The sequence below is a fragment of the Topomyia yanbarensis genome, chromosome 2 (assembly GCF_030247195.1).
Source record: "Topomyia yanbarensis strain Yona2022 chromosome 2, ASM3024719v1, whole genome shotgun sequence".
NCBI classification, from domain to species: Eukaryota; Metazoa; Arthropoda; class Insecta; order Diptera; family Culicidae; genus Topomyia; species Topomyia yanbarensis.
Genome location: NC_080671.1, coordinates 300,893,153 through 300,913,523, shown reverse-complemented (window position 1 = coordinate 300,913,523; position 20,371 = coordinate 300,893,153). Strand labels below are relative to the sequence as shown.

The window sequence follows — 20,371 nt, the reverse complement described above, 5'->3', positions numbered from 1 at the left end:
ATATATATATATATATATATATATATATATATATATATATATATATATATATATATATATAAATAAATAATAGATCGTTAAATTAGTACGATATCTGATAACTATGCATGATGGCAACCCAATGTTTTCAATCACATGTAAAATAAACTTTGGATATTTGTTTTGTTACGTTCCCACTAAATTCCACATATTTCCTACAGCGAATACAGAATTTTTATAGAAGCTGGAGAAACTTAACGAGCCAACTGTATGATAAGAGCTGCACACATCTCAAAAAATTCCATTGTATGATGCCCCGTAGGTTGACTCGTTATCCCAATCCCACCAAAACCAACCGGTGGTGGGGGTGTGAGACTTTCCATGATGACATCATCTCCTTGTTCGACCTCGTCATTTGTCAGTGATTTGAAATCCAGAAGATAACTCTTTGCATCCACCTGATACAATTGCAGTGACATTTTGACGTATTTTTCATTTCTTGAGTTATAGTTACGGACACGGACATGATACGGATTAATTATTTTCCACTCAAAATCTAACGCTTTCATTGCCCGATAAACCTCCAGCATAATGTCATTGGGTTTCGATTGCGACCTTATACCCAGATGCCATTTAGCCCGCTTGACTGGAGTTCCACGATGTTTATCTATCGGAATAGCTGTTGGAGTAATATTTTGTAATGGCACAGGAGCAGGTACAGTTGGTCTCTCACGTAATGGAGCAATGCGTTCGGGATGAATTGAGGGTGACTTGAACGGTTCATTTACAGGTGTATGTCTTTCCGGATGAGATGGGGCAGCCGGTGGGCTTCCAGCGACGTAGAAATCTTTCAGCTCTGCCTTTGCCGCTTCATCAGCAATACGTTTGTTATCAATAATCAAATGATATGCAATCGCTAACTGATCATGAGGATCGCCACTAAGAAGAGCATTGTGAACTTCTTGCTCTTTCACGCCAAATTTTTCGCAGACCTCTGTTACAGCATGAGTATCAATCACGCTACTATCCTGTTCCACTGGTGAAGGAAATAAGTATGCTGGCAGATCCTTTTGAAACCATTCGTGTTTCTTGATTTCCTCCACAGTCGCTCGCTTGAGTGGATCAACCTGAAGCATTTGGCAAAGTAAACTAACTACTTGCTTATTCAAATACTCTGGTATCGGGAATATTCCTGACTTTATCTTCCGAAACAGTGTTGGGACATGTTCGTCGTCAAACGGCAAGGTTCCGCACAATAACGCGTATAAAATTACGCCACACGACCAGATATCTACCTCCGGACCAGCATACAGTTTACCCGAAATTACTTCAGGAGCTGCGTAGTTAGGAGAACCACAAGATGTGCGCAAGAATTCTCCATCCAACATCATGTTTGATAGTCCAAAATCAGCAATCTGTATTATAAATTGAATGGTTTAATTTCGTATTGTATGCATTGCATCGATCAGATTATAAATAGCACTATACCTTAACATGGCGATTGTGGTCCAGTAGTAAATTTTCAGGCTTTAAGTCACGATGTACGATCATGTGGCGATGGCAATAGTCCACTCCAGAGATGATCTGCTGAAAGAAACGCCGTGCTTCCGATTCCTGCAGTTTGCCATTATTAACAATATAGTCGAACAACTCTCCTCCGCTCACATATTCCATAATCATAAAAATATCCGTTGGTGTTGATATCACTTGATACAATTTAATTATATGGGGATGTCGAAAGAGTTTGAGATTCTGAATTTCGCGACGAATTTTGCCAACTACATCTAGACTTTTTATTTTCTGGCGGTTTAAAATCTTAACAGCTACCTTATGATTTGTAACTGTGTGCTCTCCGATCTTAACCTTTCCGAACGTGCCAGTGCCTAGGGTCGCTCCCAGAATATAATGACCTATCTTCACCAGCGGTTGTGCTGTTGTTGTCCCTTTATCTGACATTGTTGCCTAAAATCACGGAAATTTTTACACGCTCGACGTCCAATACTGTTTCACTGTGTATTAATTTAATCACATATAAATCTAAAGTTCCAGTTCTGCGATGAAAAAGAAAATTTTCTCGTATATCGTATCAATGATCTAATCATTAGAAAACTAAAAACTTTATTATTTTTTATGGATTGTTGACAGCTTTAAGGCCAATAAGATTTCTGACAGCTCATTTACAACATCATGCAACCCAGTAAAGTTCAGTTGGAAATGAGCCGGAATTCTGGCTGACTGATTCGCATTCCGGCTCCAGTGACACAACCGATTCTATCACGCAGAAAAATCAGGCCTTTTTGAATAAAAAAAAACGTTTTGTTGAATCTAATGTGGTTTTCGTTTGAAGCGAAACTGAGTCAGTTCCTAACCCCAACTGCTGTCAAAATGTATGAACTGACAGCAGTTGGGGTTAGAACCTGACTCAGTTTCAGGTTCAAGCGAAATCGCCATAAATGGGCGTTTCTCGAAAGCATGTATTTGGTTTAATTCAACAAATACTTTTATTTGCATTAAATAGAAACATTGTTGAATCAAAATAAAATTTGTCAGATCTAACCACTCTAACTGATCCCTTTGTTAAAAACCAACTTGTAGAGAATAAATGATAATGTAATAAAACTAAAATAAATAAATAAATAAATAAATGTAATAAATAAAACTAATGAAATAAATCGAACTATTACAATTTGTATATAATGATTTAACACATATTAATAATTATCTAGCTTTCTATGAAGCCATTTATTAATTGATTATATTCCTTCATACATGTTGGGACTGCAATCAATAAATGATCAAAGCGTGCGAACATACCATGTTTAGATGGGTTAGCAACGAACTTGGTATGAAAATTCATTCACTTGAAGAAATTCAGGAAGAACAGTTCAGTTTTTCCATTGCGCAGAATTTAGGTTCGGTCACTACATTGGCGCAGTCGAAGCTCTGGAAGGTGAGTTAAATGAATTAAAACGCCCACAAAAACAAAAAAAAAATGTTTCGGCAAATGTGAATGTGAGCGAGTGGTCTCACAGATTGAGGATAATTTCAGTATTGTGCGATAGGTCACGAATACTGTTAAATTACAGATTCTTGCGAGAGGTCAAGATCCTGTCACAAGTACCGTTGAATTACAGATTCTTGCGAAAGGTCAAGATCCTGTCACGAGTACTGTTAAACTTGATGGCAGGTTTGGTCAACAACAGCAGAAACAGCGTGTGGGTTTTCGGATATAGGAACGGTAAAAGAAAACACTCGCGAGAACTGGAAAGAGAACAAATTTATGGTAGACGTATTATAAACGTGTTAACGCGACAACCGCATGAAAAGTTATGACACATTAGTTTTCTTCTCTGTGTTGTGCCCGAGGGGGAGTTCAAAGGTGTACAGTCACTGTAATGCAAGGGGCACTTGGATGCGTATCGATGAGTGAAGATGTAATTATTGTACCTCTCAACACTCCTCCTCAATAAGCGACTTCTTCATATCTATTTCACTAGACCAAGCATTTCACAGAATATCGCGTGCTTCTGCGGTCCCAGAGGCTTTGTTAGAACGTCCGCAACCATCAGATCAGTCGGACAGAACTCCAGGACGATTTGCTTCGTAACACACAACTCCTGAACAAAACGTTCCTTGGTGTCGATATGTTTTGATCGACGGCTGCATCTTTCGGTCTTCACGAACGCCAGACAACCTTGGTTGTCCTCCTTCAGTACAGTTGGCTCCTCCTGGTTTTCGCCTAAATCACGTAGAAGCTGCCTCAGCCAGATGGCTTCTTGACAGGCTTCGCTGAGCGCCACATATTCAGCTTCCATAGAAGACAATGTTACGGATGATTGTCGCCGACTTGCCCACGAAATAGTACCACCTCCGAATGAAAACACGAATCCCGAAGTTGAGCGTCGGCTATCGATGTCGCCGGCCCAATCGGCGTCCGAATAGCCGATGAGTGGCTTATCAAGGAGCCCACCCATGCAGAGGTATAAATCCCTGGTAGCTTTCAGGTAGCGCAAAACGCGCTTCGCAGCTGTCCAATCAGACTCCCTCGGGGCCGAAAAACTTCGCCCTAAAATGGCCGTACTATTGGCTATGTCCGGCCGTGCAACAACGGCTAAGTAAAGAAGTCCACCAACCAGACTGCGATACTTCGTTGCATCCTCCAGGACTCTTCCACCATCCTTATCCTTCAGGAATCCAGGATCCATTGGCGACCTAGCTGTTTTCGCTTCGTTCATTCCGTGTTTCATCACTAGCTTGTCAATGTAACTCTGCAGACGAACTTTGTAAACACCAGCCTCACGTACCATCTCCATGCCCAGAAAGTGTCGAACATTACCTAGACACGTTAAATCGAACTCATTCCGCAAACTGTCGAAAATTGTCTTAATTTCCCTCTCATCCGGTGACCCGATCAACATGTCATCGACATAAACTAACAAAAATACTTTCACTTGCCCAGTATCCTTGATGTACATGCACGGATCGGCTGATGATGGTTTGAATCCAAGTTTAACGAGAATGTCATGAAGCTTTCGGTTCCAACAACGTGCAGACTGTCGCAAGCCGTAGATACTACGCTGAAGTCTGCAGACTAGCTCCTCCTTTCCTATAGCTTCGTACCCCGGTGGCTGCCGCATAAAGAGCTCCTCATCCAGCGTTCCGTAGAGATAGGCTGTTTTAACATCAATATGCTTAATCACTAAGCCTTGCTTCGCAGCAACAGCCAAAAATGTGCGTAAAGTTGCTTGTCGAGTAACCGGTGCGAATACCTCGTCGTAATCGACACCTAATCGCTGTGTGTATCCCTGCGCCACGATTCTGGCCTTAAACTTTACCACTTGGTCCTGTTCATTGCGCTTGACCTTGTACACCCACTTCGAACCGACAAGTTTTTGTCCTTGGGGAAGGGGCACAAGCTCCCAAGTCTGGTTCTTCCGATGAGACTCGAGCTCGTCCTCCATCGCGTCACGCCATTCCGGTATCTTCATGGCTTCTCTATAATTCGGCGGTTCTTCTACTGCACATGCCGCAATCCCTACAGCGAACTCCAGCACGTAGTCGTCCAGGCGGCGAGGTGCTACACCTCGGCTCTGCCGATCCGAACGGCGAATTCCTCCGGAATGATTTTCCTGACTGGTCGCTTCAAAAAACTCATCGCAATTGGATCTGTCGTTTTCTACATCCTCCATTTCATCTTCTTCTTTCTTGAAAGGAAGGAGCTTAATGTCGTCTTCAGCAGGTGTACGGCAAGTACTGCGAGATGGAACTGATCCTGGAATCTCCACAAACGATGTTTCATTGCCAAGCTCCATAAACCTGGCATCTCTACTGATTGTAATCAAGTCAGTTTCTCGATCCACAAACCGGTATCCTTTGTGTTCCATCGAGTAGCCGATGAATGTCAGCTTTTCTGCTTTGCTGTCCATCTTACTGCGCTTCGTGTCCGGTACGTGTACATAGGCTTCGCTGCCAAATACACGCAGATGCTTCAAGTCCGGTCTGCGGCCCCACCACAACTCGTAAGGCGTCTTTTGTACTGATCTAGATGGCAACCGGTTTTGAAGATACGTAGCGGTAAGAACGGCCTCTCCCCAATAGCGCTTCTCAAGACCTGCGTCGATCAACATACAGGTAGCCATTTCAGTGATCGACCTGTTTTTGCGTTCCGCCACGCCGTTCGATTGCGGAGAATATGGTGTCGTGTACTGCGGCTTAATTCCCTCATCTTTATAAAACTTCCGAAGTTCATTGTTGTCAAACTCGCCACCGCCATCTGATCGGATGACCTGTGGTTTGCGTTTGAATAAATTTTCAACCCACCGCACGTACTCCTTAATGTTCTGGGCTGCTTCCGACTTATGCTTGAGCAGATAAGTTACCGTAAATCGGCTAAAGTCGTCGATTACGTGCATCACATAGCGATTGCCACTTGGTGTCGTATTTTTCATCGGCCCACACAAGTCCGTGTGTACAATATCTAGAACTCGATTCGACTTTCGATCAATAACCGCCGGAAATGGGAATCTAGCAGATTTCCCCTCCATACAACACTCGCAAATAAGTTTCAACCCACACTCGCTTACCTTCATACCAGTCGCCAACTGTTCTTTGTTGATTCGCTCTGCTGCCGACCAATCGCGGTGGCCTAGACGTCGATGCCACTGGTGTTGGCAGTTCTCCAGATGCTTTCCCGCTGTCGCCTGCATCGATGCTTCAGCGAGCCGCAAGCAGTACAGACCACCTTGACGACCTCCAGTCGCCACAACAGTTCCGTTCGGATCCGTAATCCGGCAACCGTTACTGTCAAACAACACTTTCAAATTCTTCTGTGCCAGCTTACCGACTGAAATTAGGCTGGCCGAAAGACCCGGCACGAATTTCACTTCATTCATATTGATTTTTATCACTTCATCTTTTCCATCGATACCGTATAACACACCACTACCTTCGCCGAGTATTTGAGTTTTCTTCCCATCGGCCAGCGTTATCCAACCACCAGCGAACTCATCCAGTGATGCAAAAAACGAGCGGTCGTTCGTCATATGTGCACTCGCCCCACTATCAACAATCCAGGTGCTGGGTTTATTTTGTTCGACGATAAAGGCAACCACTTTTCCTTCGCTTTGAGCCGCTTTTGCTTTCACATTCTCCTCCTTTCCAATTGCCGCACCACCTTCGCCCTTCTTTTCCATCGCCAAGAGCTTACGGCAGTTGCGCCGGAGATGGCCCACCTTCTTACAGAAGTGGCAGGATCTGGTTTCCTTACCTTGACGGTTCTCGGCAGATCGCATCGCCTTCTCTCCCTTCACAGGAACATTTTCACGCTCAAGCCGACGACAGTACTCATCCATCAGCTTGGATTTGACAACATCTAAAGAAATATCATCGTCCGACCGACTATCTAACGCTGAGACAATGCTATCGAATGAAGGCGGGAGACTGCGGAGAAGCATGCATATTTTCGTGTCTTTGTCGAGCTCCGTTCCAGCAGCATCCAAACGGTCGAATAGTTCGTCGATGCTGTGCAAATGCTGCTCCAAATCACCGCGTTCCGGGAGGTTGGCCGCGCACAATTTCTTCAGGAGGGACACTTTTACGGACCGCGTTGTTTTCTGGTGGTAAGTACGGAGAGCATAAAACACATCGCGGGCGTGTACACTATTCTTCACCAGTGATAGCTGGTTATCTTCTAATAACAACACTAACGTTGCCTTCGCTTTTCTGTCATCGATTTTCCACAACTCATCCCGTTCATCTTCCGGGGTTTCTTCGGCAATAACGTGCCATAAATCTTCTCGGGATAGGAGCATTTCCACTCGCACTTTCCACGTCTGCCAGTTTGTGCCATTCAATTTCGGAATGGAAAATTTCGCGTCACTCATGTTCACTTTAGCGGTTCTTTTCTTTTGTTCTCACAAGACACCAGAACGTTAGCCCGTAGCTATTGTTCTCTTCGCTCACGCAGCGGCAAGCTATCAAAAGACGCACTCGGCCGGATCTTTTCCACCGATCTCTTCCGATCCACCTGGGCCCATAACCTGATGGCAGGTTTGGTCAACAACAGCAGAAACAGCGTGTGGGTTTTCGGATATAGGAACGGTAAAAGAAAACACTCGCGAGAACTGGAAAGAGAACAAATTTATGGTAGACGTATTATAAACGTGTTAACGCGACAACCGCATGAAAAGTTATGACACATTAGTTTTCTTCTCTGTGTTGTGCCCGAGGGGGAGTTCAAAGGTGTACAGTCACTGTAATGCAAGGGGCACTTGGATGCGTATCGATGAGTGAAGATGTAATTATTGTACCTCTCAACAAAACTAGATTCTTGCGAAAGGTCAAGATTCTGTTTTCTAACGTTGCTTCTGCGGTTGGTTGGACAGCTCACAAAATTCGCCTGGCTTAGGAACAAATTAACAAAAAAGAGAGAAAAGATCATACTCTTGCGCTAGGCCACACCAACAACAGAGAACAGACGTCCATCTTCAGCATTCAACTTGTGTAAAATCTCTAACGGTTTCGAAGGTAGTTTGGATATTTAAACCAGGTGCGCTGCTGTCGTCATGTTTTTTGTGGCTGAGTGCGACAGAATTGACAGCGGTTATTCCTCTACCCAGTCAAACTAGTCCGGAACCGATTCGGACTTCCAGCATGAATTCCAGCTCAAATGCGTCAACCGATAGAGTCGGAATCGGTTGTTTCCCATTGAGACCCAGTTAAACTCCCCTCTAAGAACGGTTGGTTTCAAAATCGTCCGATGAAGGACGTTCGTTGGACCAATTTGGACAACGTCCAAATAACCGTTCAACGAACGTCCATCGTTGGACCCGTGTTGAACGATTTTGAAACAATTTTTTGGACGTCTCAGTGGGTCATTCCGGAACCGGTTCGGATTTCTGAATGGAGTTCCGACTCAGAATCGGTTGTTGCATTTGATTTGGAATCCATAATGACTCCATTCAGGATTCCGAATCAAATTCCGAATGGTTTGACCGGGGACGCCCAAAAAATTGTTTCAAAATCGTTCAACACGGGTCCAACGATGGACGTTTGTTGAACGGTTATTTGGACGTTGTCCAAATTGGTTCAACGAACGTCCTTCATTGGACGATTTTGAAACCAACCGTTCTTAGAGGGTTTCTTTGAGCAAGCTCCCTCTAAGAACGGTTGGTTTCAAAATCGTCCAATGAAGGACGTTCGTTGGACCAATTTGGACAACGTCCAAATAACCGTTCAACGAACGTCCATCGTTGGACCCGTGTTGAACGATATTGAAACAATTTTTTGGACGTCTCAGTGGGAGATTCCATGCTGAATCCATCCAGGATTTCGAACCGGTTCCGGAATCGATTTAACGGATAGTTGGGATAGGTTGGTGCGGCAGCGCTAGTGTTTTTTGTATATTAATTCAAATGTTTACACACGTTTTTTAAATATTTTTGTTTGATCATGGATGTCTGTTCTCTGTGCTACGATATTGCTTAGTATGCACCTCTTGCGAAATGAGGTCGCGAAATATTTTTCCTTCTTCCGTGCGGAATTTTGACATTTGCTCGCGAAAACTAGTCTGTGTGTTTGCTGTTAGATGTCGCTTTTGATAACTGAAAAACGACATCAGCTGTTGTTTGTTTATTTTTTTTTATATTTCTGCTGTCATTTGAATGTTTTAAATGATGTATTTTATTAATTCATCACGGATGTGTATGAAATCGGTAACAATTGTAAACCTATTTGCCATTCATGAAGCTCTCAGGGAAGTGACGTGCTCAGCGTGAATCATATTTCGAGCATGATTAATTATAATGCTTATTTGTGACGGTTCCGGATGACTCGGGGAAGTTCAGTCTGACCAATTTAGACAGCACAATTCCTGCAATCGGAAATTTAAATCATTGGCTGGCCATTTTCTATCTAAATTGGCTGCTTCTACCGGTTCTAGAAGACCCAGGGAAATGATCGAAATTCGCTCAAACCAAATCTATTGTAATCGTAAGTCTAAATCGGCGTTTGACCATTAGGAAGCAAATCTGATTGCCTTGGCCGCCTTTACCGCTTTCACAAGTCTCGGGGAAACTACCTTTCGAAACACGTTTCGGAATCCGGAATGGATTCCAGCGCAAATATAACAACCGACTCCGACTCAATCGGTTTCAGGTCGAACCAAACTCTAGGCTTTAAACTTTGGCTGACGTTAAAAATCGATTATGATAACAATGGCTACTACTAAAGGTTCTGGAAGTCTCAGGGAATGCTACTAATAATCAGTACGGATACAAACCTATTTTTGGTATAACAATTGTGAGAATCGCAATTCAAATTTATTGCCATAAGTAATTCGTGGTAATTCTTATTGCATGAAACACTAAAGAAGGTTTAAGGAATCCCGGGAAAGTGTTCCATGGTCTGAATCGTGATTCCAAATTACTGGATTATATTATATAACTAAATTGGTCACTTAACAAAACCGAAGGTCAAACGAATCGTCAACCAATCGGATCAACAACTGCTGTACTTCAAAAATACCGTATGTGCTATAGCACGTTTACTTAATCACCAGGCTGCTTTTTTGTATGCTAGACGGTGGGTACCGGTGTGTGTGCATGATCACGTTTGCGACCGGGTTTGTATTATCGCAAAGTTCTCAAGCGTTGCTATGTGATGCGCGCATTTATGTGACGTTTGTGTGACGAGTCTAGTAGAGCATTCATCATCATTGAGTATTGTATATCAAATATAAAACATTGATCATTAAATACTAAATATCACGCATTGAATATGAATATTAAACATTGAATATTACATTTTATATATTAAATATCAAATGTTAAATATTCAATAATAAATATTAAATATAAAATAAAAAACATAAAATATTAAATGCACTAAAGACCCGATTTTATCAGCCCCCTCATGTTAAAATTGATAGTTGGTAGTTTGATGGGTTCTAGCAGTCGAACCAAGTTAAATTCGAGTAAATCCTTTCTTGGGCATATATTTCTTGTCTTATACTACGTTCACACTACAGAGTTAAAATGTTTTAATAATTAGCAACAAGAAAAATGTAATCAAGATAGCGTTAAAACACGTTTTAACTCGTAGTGTGAACGTAGTATTAGGGATCCAAAATATCCAAAAATAAAAATCTGATTTTTTTTTAAATTTTGCACTGTCAGACCCGCTTATGGAAAATTTAACCTAAATAATCAGAAAGGATTGTGAGACATCTACACTGATAAAATATAAATGAATAATAAATATATAGAGAAATTAATACACCAATAAGTAATTAAATTGGTAAATAAATTATTGAATAATTTCTCGGTTTATAGGCATTAACATAAACATTTCACATATGTTTCAGCACATATCGAAGGACGATGGTTTCGTCTAGCACATTATGCAAAGAACGAAGGGGCGAATGTTTAAGCGGCTTGGTTTATTACAGAGTAAAAAGTAAACAAAAAGAATAACATTGTTACTTACGATACGACCTAATGAAAATTTTCCGCAGAAATAAATGAACATATAAGTAAATAATGAAGGAATAAATAAATGTAAAAATATACTAAATTCAAACCCAGTCGCTTTCGCCTTGAATCGCTTCAAAGCATATATCAGTTAAGATATCTTTTTGTGTTTTTATAGCTATGTTTTGTCTTCTTGGAATTTTGATTCACATGATAATGAGCAAAATATTTTTCATCTTCTGCTTCAAGGTTAGTCTTTCGGATAATTTTTCCACCGCTTTCTCTACTGGCCGTTCAACGACAAAATAAAATAAAAAACAAAGTCGGGTTCTTAAAAGTCCATTTAACTGAAAGTTATAACCATTAACTGAATTCTAAATTGATGGTCAGATTGACCCCACTGAACATCATAAAATCAGATTGGCCCTGTATGTAAATTATGGAAAAGATGTTAAAAGCCTTTTACAATCAGTTATAATACAATATGTTATAATCCATTTAAAACGAGTGTATTGTTAGTTAGGCACTTTTCAATAAGTTAGGTCCTTTCATAATCAGTTCGGTCATAAAAATCAATTAGGCCCTTTTATAAATTGTTGTAAAATCGCTATCAAAATTCTTCATAATCAAATGTTGCGTTATGTATGTGCTCGGGTAGATATTTGTTAATGGAAAACATGAAATTTCAATTTGTTACATTTTGCAGTTAGGCCCTTTTCAAATGTTTGGATAGAACTGGGTAGAGCTAAATTGTAATTGCAATTGTAAATTTATTAGCTTACGATACCCTGTTGGTTACATTTGTATATCTTATGTCAGGTCAAGGAAAAAAAAATAAAAAAAATATAATAAAATTATAAATTCAGAATCAAAACAAGTATGAGCCAAAAAAGCTCCTACGCCTTTCACCAGTAGCTGGTCGAAAACACTTTACGGTGCGATCTTTTCAATTTCGTCCGAATTCTCCGCGTCTAGCAACTGAATCTTTTTCCGGAAGTGTTTTTTGATTGATCTGCAAATCATCATGCTTCGATCACTGCCCACTAGGTTGATGGTGATTCCGTTCTGTTAAAGAAGTGGGAAGAAATACAATCTATAGGATCACGAGAATGAGTCACACTTACCGAATCTACCGGTGCGTCTAATTCGATGTAGATACGTTTCGCAATCGGCTCGTCCCTGCTGATCCATCGGCAGGTCGAAGTTGACGACAATGGTCATCTGTTCGACGTCGATACCTAAGACGAAAGAATCTCTCCGTAACCTGGTGCTGTAGCCAGAATCAAGTGGTGGAACTTACCCCTGGACAAAACGTTCGTTATAATCTGTACCTTCTCTAGTCCGGTTCGGAATCGATCCAGAGCGTCCAACCGTTGCTCCACCGTTAGATCACCGGACAGTACCGCTACCGAGTGACCATCCTGGGACAGCCTGCCGGTCAACCAACCGGCCGTTTTGCGTACCTGTTTCGATCGATTAACAGTTCTGAAAATAAGTTTACTTGGAGTTTACAACTGTCCTATACATCATATGACAGAAAATGATTGCTTGTCCGACGGTAATCACACAATTTCTCGTCCTGGTTGCGGAACTTGACGTAGTACTGTTTGATGTTATCGAGTGATTTTTGCTCCCGCGCCTGCCGAATGACTATCGGATTGGGTACGATGTACTCGACAAACTCCATCACCTCGCGCTCGTACGTGGCCAAGAAGAACACCGACCATAACACCCGCCTCGTCCAGTACAAAAAGGGAAAACTAGGTCGTACGTCCTGAACTATATACCCCAGTCCATTAGCTTGCCGGGTGTTCCGATGATGATATGATTAGTCAGCTTCGCCCCTTTGATGGTCTCCTCACCGCGAACGGCGTTAGGAAGTTTGATTTCCGGACAAAACTTTGCCATTTTGGCAGCTACTTCCCCCTTCTGAATTGCCAGCTCATACGTGGGGGAAAGTCAAATCACCTGCAGATAGTTTTTTAACTGATGGACTCAACTGAGCATTGCCAGCACGAAGGCAGCGGTTTTTCCTATTCCCGACTGACTCTGGGCGATTATATTCCGTGGCGGACCGGTCAACAGAGTAGGTAGAGCCATCTCCTGAATCTTGGAAGGGGCGTTGAAACCCATCGCATACTCTCTGTAGTAATTCCTGCTTCATGTGCAAAGCTTCGAAAGTTTTAACCAACCAATCCTTCTGCTGCACCTCCAGATCCAGCTTTGATTCTACTAGATCTTAGCGAACATCTTTCATTAGCAAACTTGCATCCGCCGGGCTAAAAGATTAGTCATGGATAATTTTAAAGCTGATACTGAATATTTCGGGAGAAAATTTAGAATAGGACGTAAGCAACAATGAGATTCTCTTTGGGGTCTATCTCTTCTGTTTATTACTCGGTCGTTTCAAAATTTAGTACTCAACTCTTTGCCTAATATTTTAGTAAAAACCATCGGCTATGTACTGGAAAATTAGTGCAAAGTGTTATAGTGACGTCATAATAATCGAAGGAGAAAGTAAACAAAGAGAGGCTCTCAATGTACCCTGTCCTATTAAAAATTTTCTGCAGATTTCGACTTACTTGAATGCCTCTGCATCTTCCGCGGAGGAAGCTGTTTCTCCATTTTCTCTTGCAGCTTGTTTTTCTTCTGGAGCTGCTAGAGTCAGAATTTCCGTAGCTACCGAACTCCAAACATCAGGTGCAGCTTTGGTTCTACTGCCGGTGGACTAGGTTTTTCCGCATTCTTTTTCTCTGGACTGCCAGCCGCCGGCTCTGAATCCTTATCCTTGGTGATATGTACTCAGTTCGCTAACCTATTTGTATTAAAAAGAAAAATTCAAATCCCATCCCAATGATCGCTTCAAAAATAGGTTATAACAAAAAAACACCGAGTGCAGAAATTTCTTGATCCGTCGTCTTTTTGACCCAGCTATCAGCAGCGCTTGCCATCGTTTCGATCGGGTATTAAAATTCAATAGCAAGGTACAAAGTATGGGAAATCGTCCTGAATCAGCACGGGTACTGTCCCTCGGGTGGTTTATTCCTTGCAATTCGCTGAAATTTTGACCAGAGCAACCTTGCGGAAAAAACGATGCCTTCTTTTGCCTGCTCACTTCCCTGCCATGAAACCGATGATGAGCGCTTATTCCAAACGGTTAGCCGATTGAACATGACGTGCCATTATGTTTGTTCTGTGAATTGAAAAGGACATCTAGGTATGCAAAGGAATGTTTGGAGGAGGGATGCTACTGGTAAATACATACCGAAAGAGAAAGTCCATTCCGAGCATATTGATGTTGTGTTTTCTGTTGACCCATTATCACTGCGTTCTCTTGCTGGGTGATTACCATGATATTATGTTGTTGGTGTTCGATCTGAAAAAAATCATAATAAAAAATATCCGTAAATGAGTGAACTCGAGCTTTTTAAAGAAGGATAGGGTATTACATTACAATGTACTAAACACGGTACTGATCCTTTCGAAATAAAAAAGGTAATAAAAATGTCTCACCTTGCCGCACCAACTGAATAAAAAAGTCCTCCTGCACACCGCATGGTACAGTATAGTATGCTGCTGCTACTGTGCTAGAATGTGCTGTTGCTATCTTTTTTGCAGTTGGTCAATGGTCTTTTACATTTGGCTTGGATCTATTGCACTAATTGCGGTTGCTGACCAGGTTGTATCGTCGGTTGAACGTTATTGCTACCGACCTTTAGGATGATGGTCATGGTCTGGAGGAAATCTTAATTTTCTGATGTTATGGTTGAAGGTGGTTCTGCTGCTGAACTTGCTGTGAAATGTTGGCGATAAGCACTCGAATAGTGATTGCTTGCTGCTGCTGGAATGGAATCACGAGCACTGTGGAGGCAGTGATATTTTCATGCAAGGAACTGGTAGGAACCAAGGCTGGAATGACTTTTGTGCATGACTCCGATTTCTCTAAATCAAGAAGGCAACCGCTGGTAAAAATAGTGGCAGACAAGTTTTAATGTGCCGATGAAATGTTTTCCGATGTGTTCGTAAACTCCTGTTGTTCGTTTGAGCAGTAATTGCTATGTGGTCCTTTTTTGAGGGGTTGTTGGCTATTACTGGATTTGGAGTTGTTGGTACTGCTGCGGTTGCATCGATTTAATGTTGATTGGCGGATTGCCAGATCCAGGATGTTGAGAAAAGATTAGTTGAGCTGATTTGCTTTGTTCGGGTGTGCTGCAAATAATATTAATTATTTAAATTTAATTGTTTGAAACTAGAAACAATCACATTTCCAGTAATATTTTTAAACTTACCATTCAAATTCGATATATTGAATTTCTAAACTACGAAATATTGACAGGTTGCGATGAAAAAAATACAAAAAATTACCAATTCTTATTTTTTCATTGCAACCTGTCAAAATTTCGCGAGCCTCCGTGCGAAATAATACCGCTGACCATTATTTCGCAAGGAAAAAGTTTGCCTTGGTGACAGCGCATAGAAAGCAGCGCCGTCTCGCGGAAGTATTATGAGACTTATCGTTGGTCGAACCGTGTCTCAGCTAACTTTATTTTTCGTTATCGTTTTCGCGAGAGCTGCGTACCGCTTACGAAATGGAAACGAAAATTTTTTTTCGCGAACATTTCGCGACGTTTTTTATGCATAGGTTTTGTATAGGAAATTTCATTTCGCAGGAGGTGCATACTTAGCTTTAAACTACAGCAAAAAATACATCGGGCGAAACTGTATTTTTGTTTGTTTATTTAAAGTTTCGCCCTCCACGCTCCATGCAAACAAGGAGGGCGATACTTATTTTGCTAGTAGTTTAGAGGCGAAACTGTTTTTTTTCGATTTTTTTTGGATAATCAAGCTGATACCAGCTGTAAATAGTAACAATGATCGCTCTTGAAAAACCCGGACGAAATCGGTGGTGTAATACGGTAGTTATTGTAAAAAAACATAAGGGCGATACTTCAATGCTGATAGGTGGGACCGAAAAAGTAAACAATCGCCAAAGGGGCGATACTATAATTTTGTCGATTTAAATAGCAAAAACAAATTTTAATTTAATAATTTTAAATACTTTATGCAGTTTTGGGTTTCGATCACTGAATCATGCAATCTAGGATGTAAAAAACACAATAGTTCTTAAATAGGAAATAAAACCAAGCCTTGAAATATTCACTGTTGATTTTCTGTGAATGGTGTCACTGCTAGTATCGCCCTTTTCAAGAAAAAGCGTTGACATGAGAAAATGCATGACACTAGCAACTCTTTGGAATTGGAATCTGTTATTTATTTCAAATAGTTACCGTGGCTACGAAGGGAAAACTAAAGCGACAACAAAACAAACCCAAAGTCTTACAGAGGAATTTATTTAAAGTTCAGTAAAACGTGTAAAAACGGTGAATATCTCGGCAAGAAATGGTTGATGTATGTAGATCTAGGGGCAGATCACTCTAGGAATGTATAACAAATTTGCATAAAATTAGAAAAAATGCATTTAATTTCCAGTTTTGCATCAACTTTTCACTACCCCGCAGAAAAGTTTGTTCAACAAACGTCCTACGCTGATTCACTTTGTTCGACGTTTTGTTGAATGTAGGACAAGTTTTTGTGCGGGCTTTGACGTCTTACACACAACGCAAAATACATTGAGATATCTGACGTTTAAAAAACGCACACCGAGATCTCGCATTTTTATACTACCGCCCTCCCCTTAAGCCCACAAGCGGTTTGTTTTCCTCCCAATTCGCAGTGCAAATGATTTGTTTTCCTCCCAATTTAAGCGTCAAAACGACACAATACTAACGCAGCGGGATAAGTCTATTGCACGCAACGCAAAGCACATTATGAATTTCAATTTTGATGGAAAGAAATGCATTTAATTTCGCTGATTTTTTAAAATGCATCAGAAGTGATCTGCCCCTAGATGTAGATAGTCCGAAACATGTGGTACACTGCCGGATCCGACTTAACAGCGGAATGGATTTCGAGTCAGTTAAATTGACTCAAAAACTCGCAACAACTCCCAACAAATCTGGACCCAGATTACAAACAACGGGGGTACATTGTCAGTAGCACGGCGCAATAACTGGACGTCAAGGAATCCAGAGGAATCCAATCAAATGCAAATTCTGCGATTTCAAGACCGTAGACCTCGTAGCGGGTCAGTGCAAGACATACAAATCTTCTTGTGCCAACTTCCACAACCATAACGATAACGTCGCCTGAACATCGCTGCCCACTACAAGAAAACGTTTGCCTTTGTTTCCCTGTTGAAGCAACAAAATTCTCTGGAACATCAAAATCCTGTTAAACAGGATGCTGAAATCAAGATAGTCGAGCATGATGACCACCTCCCCAAGCACATCAAGCTAAACGTCGTGTCAGTCTGATGTGATTCAAATCACGCCCAACGTTTAGGGGTACTACCATAAAGAAACTGGTCGGAAATTTCTGTACAGACAGGCCCAGGATGTCACTGTTAATATTACGTACAGCGCTTCGTTGGTCCTTCAAGGCCAGCGGATACAGACATACAAAAAACTGAACATGCTGGAAACTGGACGACGCTCGAACACGGCAAAGAACAGTACCAACATCTATTGCCCCATTCATAATTTACCTAAATTACTAAAAAAATCAAACTGAAATGAAGGCAGTCCTCGACGGTTTTTTCTGTTTCCACTGATTCATTATGAACATAATTGATTAATTTTTCTGGATGTATTTTTTTTAACAGCAAAGCCCCATTTCGAATAATAAGCTACCAGTACACTGTTTGTAATAACGTCACATATTTGACATCTTTCGTGAAATAAATTTGAACTGCTGTGTACTGGCTCTTCAAATATTTGATCAAACACAGTTTGCCAAATTTTTCATTCGTGTTTGTCAAAGAGATTATTTGTCTATTTGTCAAACAGTGTACTGACCAGTTTATCAAAACTTCAAACAGCGTAACGCTGCAGTTTGTCAAACTTGTCGATGGAGAAGTTTGTCAAACTTGTTGTTGGAGAAGTTTGACAAACGTGCTTTGCTCATCCAGGATAGCAAAATACGCCGTACGCGAAACTGATTTGTTTTGACAGAATTTGTTGTCAAAACGAAAAAAAGTTAAGGTTTGAAATTCGGCTGATTGATTGATTGTTTTATTTACGTGACTTTAAATAATTTATTCGCCACGTTAAAAAAAATTCGGCGTTATTTTGATATTGTTGGTATTTGTCTTTCCAGGAAAATCATGCCTCAAATAAATCGGAAAGGTACAAACTATTTGAATTCAATTGTTTGATACATGCTGAAATGTAAGCAAATGCCATTTCTTTCGGATCCTTTCCGATAGTTCACCAAGAATCAGCTACTCTTGAAAAGCATACAGCAGTTGAGTATACTGTCAGTCTTGCGTGGTATTATTGTCGAATGTATCTAGTTCAATTCTACATCCTGGTCGGACCGTAGCCTGTGTTGACTATTGTTATTTTATCATAAAGTACTGAATGAGCTCATGGAAGTCTAGAGGATGAAGAGTCTGTCGATAGCGATTCCTTCGATCCCATCAAACGGAACCTGCGTCTGGCGCTGGATATTTACGCTACTAATGTTGGTGCGCCAATTACTACCCAATAAACGCGTACACTATCCTCACCACTTGCCAAAAACATGCTCAGGAAAAATTGCTCAAGTTGCCCGGTGTTGTGCTTGGTAGCTTTAACAATTTGGGAACGAGAAAGTTATTTTAGCTTCGGCAAATCTCCTCTCCTTCGTCCGTCTCCAGATCTCTCAAAACCTCTGTCGAACCGTTTGTGTTTGGTTTTGTTGCTCATGTGGTACACCCCGCTTTTCTGATGCTTGAATGTTTGGCTGTGGATTTTACACGAGCACATCTTTTCCTTGACGTCGGTATTAGAAGCCTTGCATTTGGACACATATGTGTTATACTTTTTACCACAATTGCGACAATCGAACATTTTCCCGGTGGCATGCAACTTCTCGTGCAGCCGTAAACTTTTCGCCGATCGGTTGACCTTGCTACATACTCGACATTTGTGCTCAGGCAGCACGTCGACTTCGCGTTCTATACCATTAGCTGGTTGTGTTGGGTTCGCAGGTGCACCGTCAGATTGTAGGATTGAGTGAATCCTCGGTCGCAGTATTCGCACATTTTATTACAATATGTACATCGGTTCCGAATGGGTAATGAACGATCCTTCTTTAGCGGCAAACCAGCAGATCCCTTTTCTCCCTTCGAACTATTTTGTTTCATCTTGCGATCCGGATCCATAAATCGACGAAAACGCTCTGCAAATCTCCCATTTCAGTTTTTTCCTATCCCATCCCGCTAATAACGTAAATCTTCCCATTCTCTCCCTTGATGCGCATTTCGGTTTTTGGTTCCAAAGGAAAAAGTTTAATTCATCAGCATCTTCCACTGGGTTTTCGATATCTGATCGCTCATCGTCCGCGTCCTCGTGTACTAACTCTGGATCCACTTTGATGTCAACTTCTTCCGTGCTAGGCCAAATCTGAAAGCAGCTTTCGAAAATAATTAGCTGCTGTATGAGGGTTCGGCGGCGTTTGTAACATGTAATGTAGTTATTGCACTAGCGAGGAAATGGAGAAATTTGGCATCGTCAGGGTGCACCTGATTTGTTCGTTCTTCCGTAACGGCAAGCACACGCCGAAAGAGTGCTCTACATAGGCCAGCGCAGAAATTACACCTGTCGGAGCTGTGGGAGGAATGTGGCCACTTAATTGTAAATGTGAGAAAGTACATAAACAAGTGAGCGAGAAATGCAACTAAAATCCATACCGTGTTCATCGCCGTTTTGTATGTCCAACAACACAAAAGGATTAAATATTTTTCAAATTCCCGTTCTAATCATTTTTTTGTCCAATTGAAGTCTACCTACACTTTTTGGGGTAGACCTTGTCGCTGTAGAGTTCTATACAATTCCTTTCACACACACTAATTGGGGTTTTGTTTTCCTCCAGCTGACATACATAAAACTCAGCCAATTTAAACGTTCGAAATAGCTCGCCTGAGGTATTTATAATGGTGTTAAAATGCTCTGTGTCGCTGTAAAACTTATTCAGGAGACGTACTCTATAGATATCTGACATTTGAAATACGCACAACAGCTCGCAATTTTATACTACCGCCCTGCCCTTAAGCCCAGGAGTGGTTTGTTTTCCTCCCAATCCAAACGTCAAAACGGCACAGTACAAACGCAGCTGGATAAGTCTATACCTGGGACGGGACATGCGAAGACGGTCTTCTTTTTCCCTCCCGATATTGATGTTATTTTGCAGGGAAAAATCCGCTTACAAAATAATTTCAAGCAAATGCTGATGATAGTGTTGTGCCGATGCGGCATAGGTTTCTGCCGATGAGGTATTGCTTTGTGCCGAAAATAAAAGAGCTCGAACATGACATGAACTATGTT

General features: G+C 41.3%; 1 protein-coding gene and 1 pseudogene across 1 annotated transcript; both read right to left on the bottom strand.

The window, feature by feature from the left end:
* Positions 1–93: 93 nt before the first annotated feature.
* Positions 94–2,149, bottom strand: LOC131683373 (5'-AMP-activated protein kinase catalytic subunit alpha-2). Its single transcript, XM_058965293.1, has 3 exons — positions 2,009–2,149; positions 1,468–1,941; positions 94–1,394 (listed from the first exon to the last, which is right to left on the bottom strand). Exons 2-3 carry the CDS (start codon positions 1,933–1,935, stop codon positions 234–236), a joined length of 1,629 nt encoding a protein of 542 aa, XP_058821276.1. The 5' UTR covers positions 1,936–1,941; positions 2,009–2,149; the 3' UTR covers positions 94–233.
* An 8,661-nt stretch (positions 2,150–10,810) lies between these two features.
* On the bottom strand, positions 10,811–14,677 carry LOC131680488 (DEAD-box helicase Dbp80-like; annotated as a pseudogene).
* Positions 14,678–20,371: the final 5,694 nt, after the last annotated feature.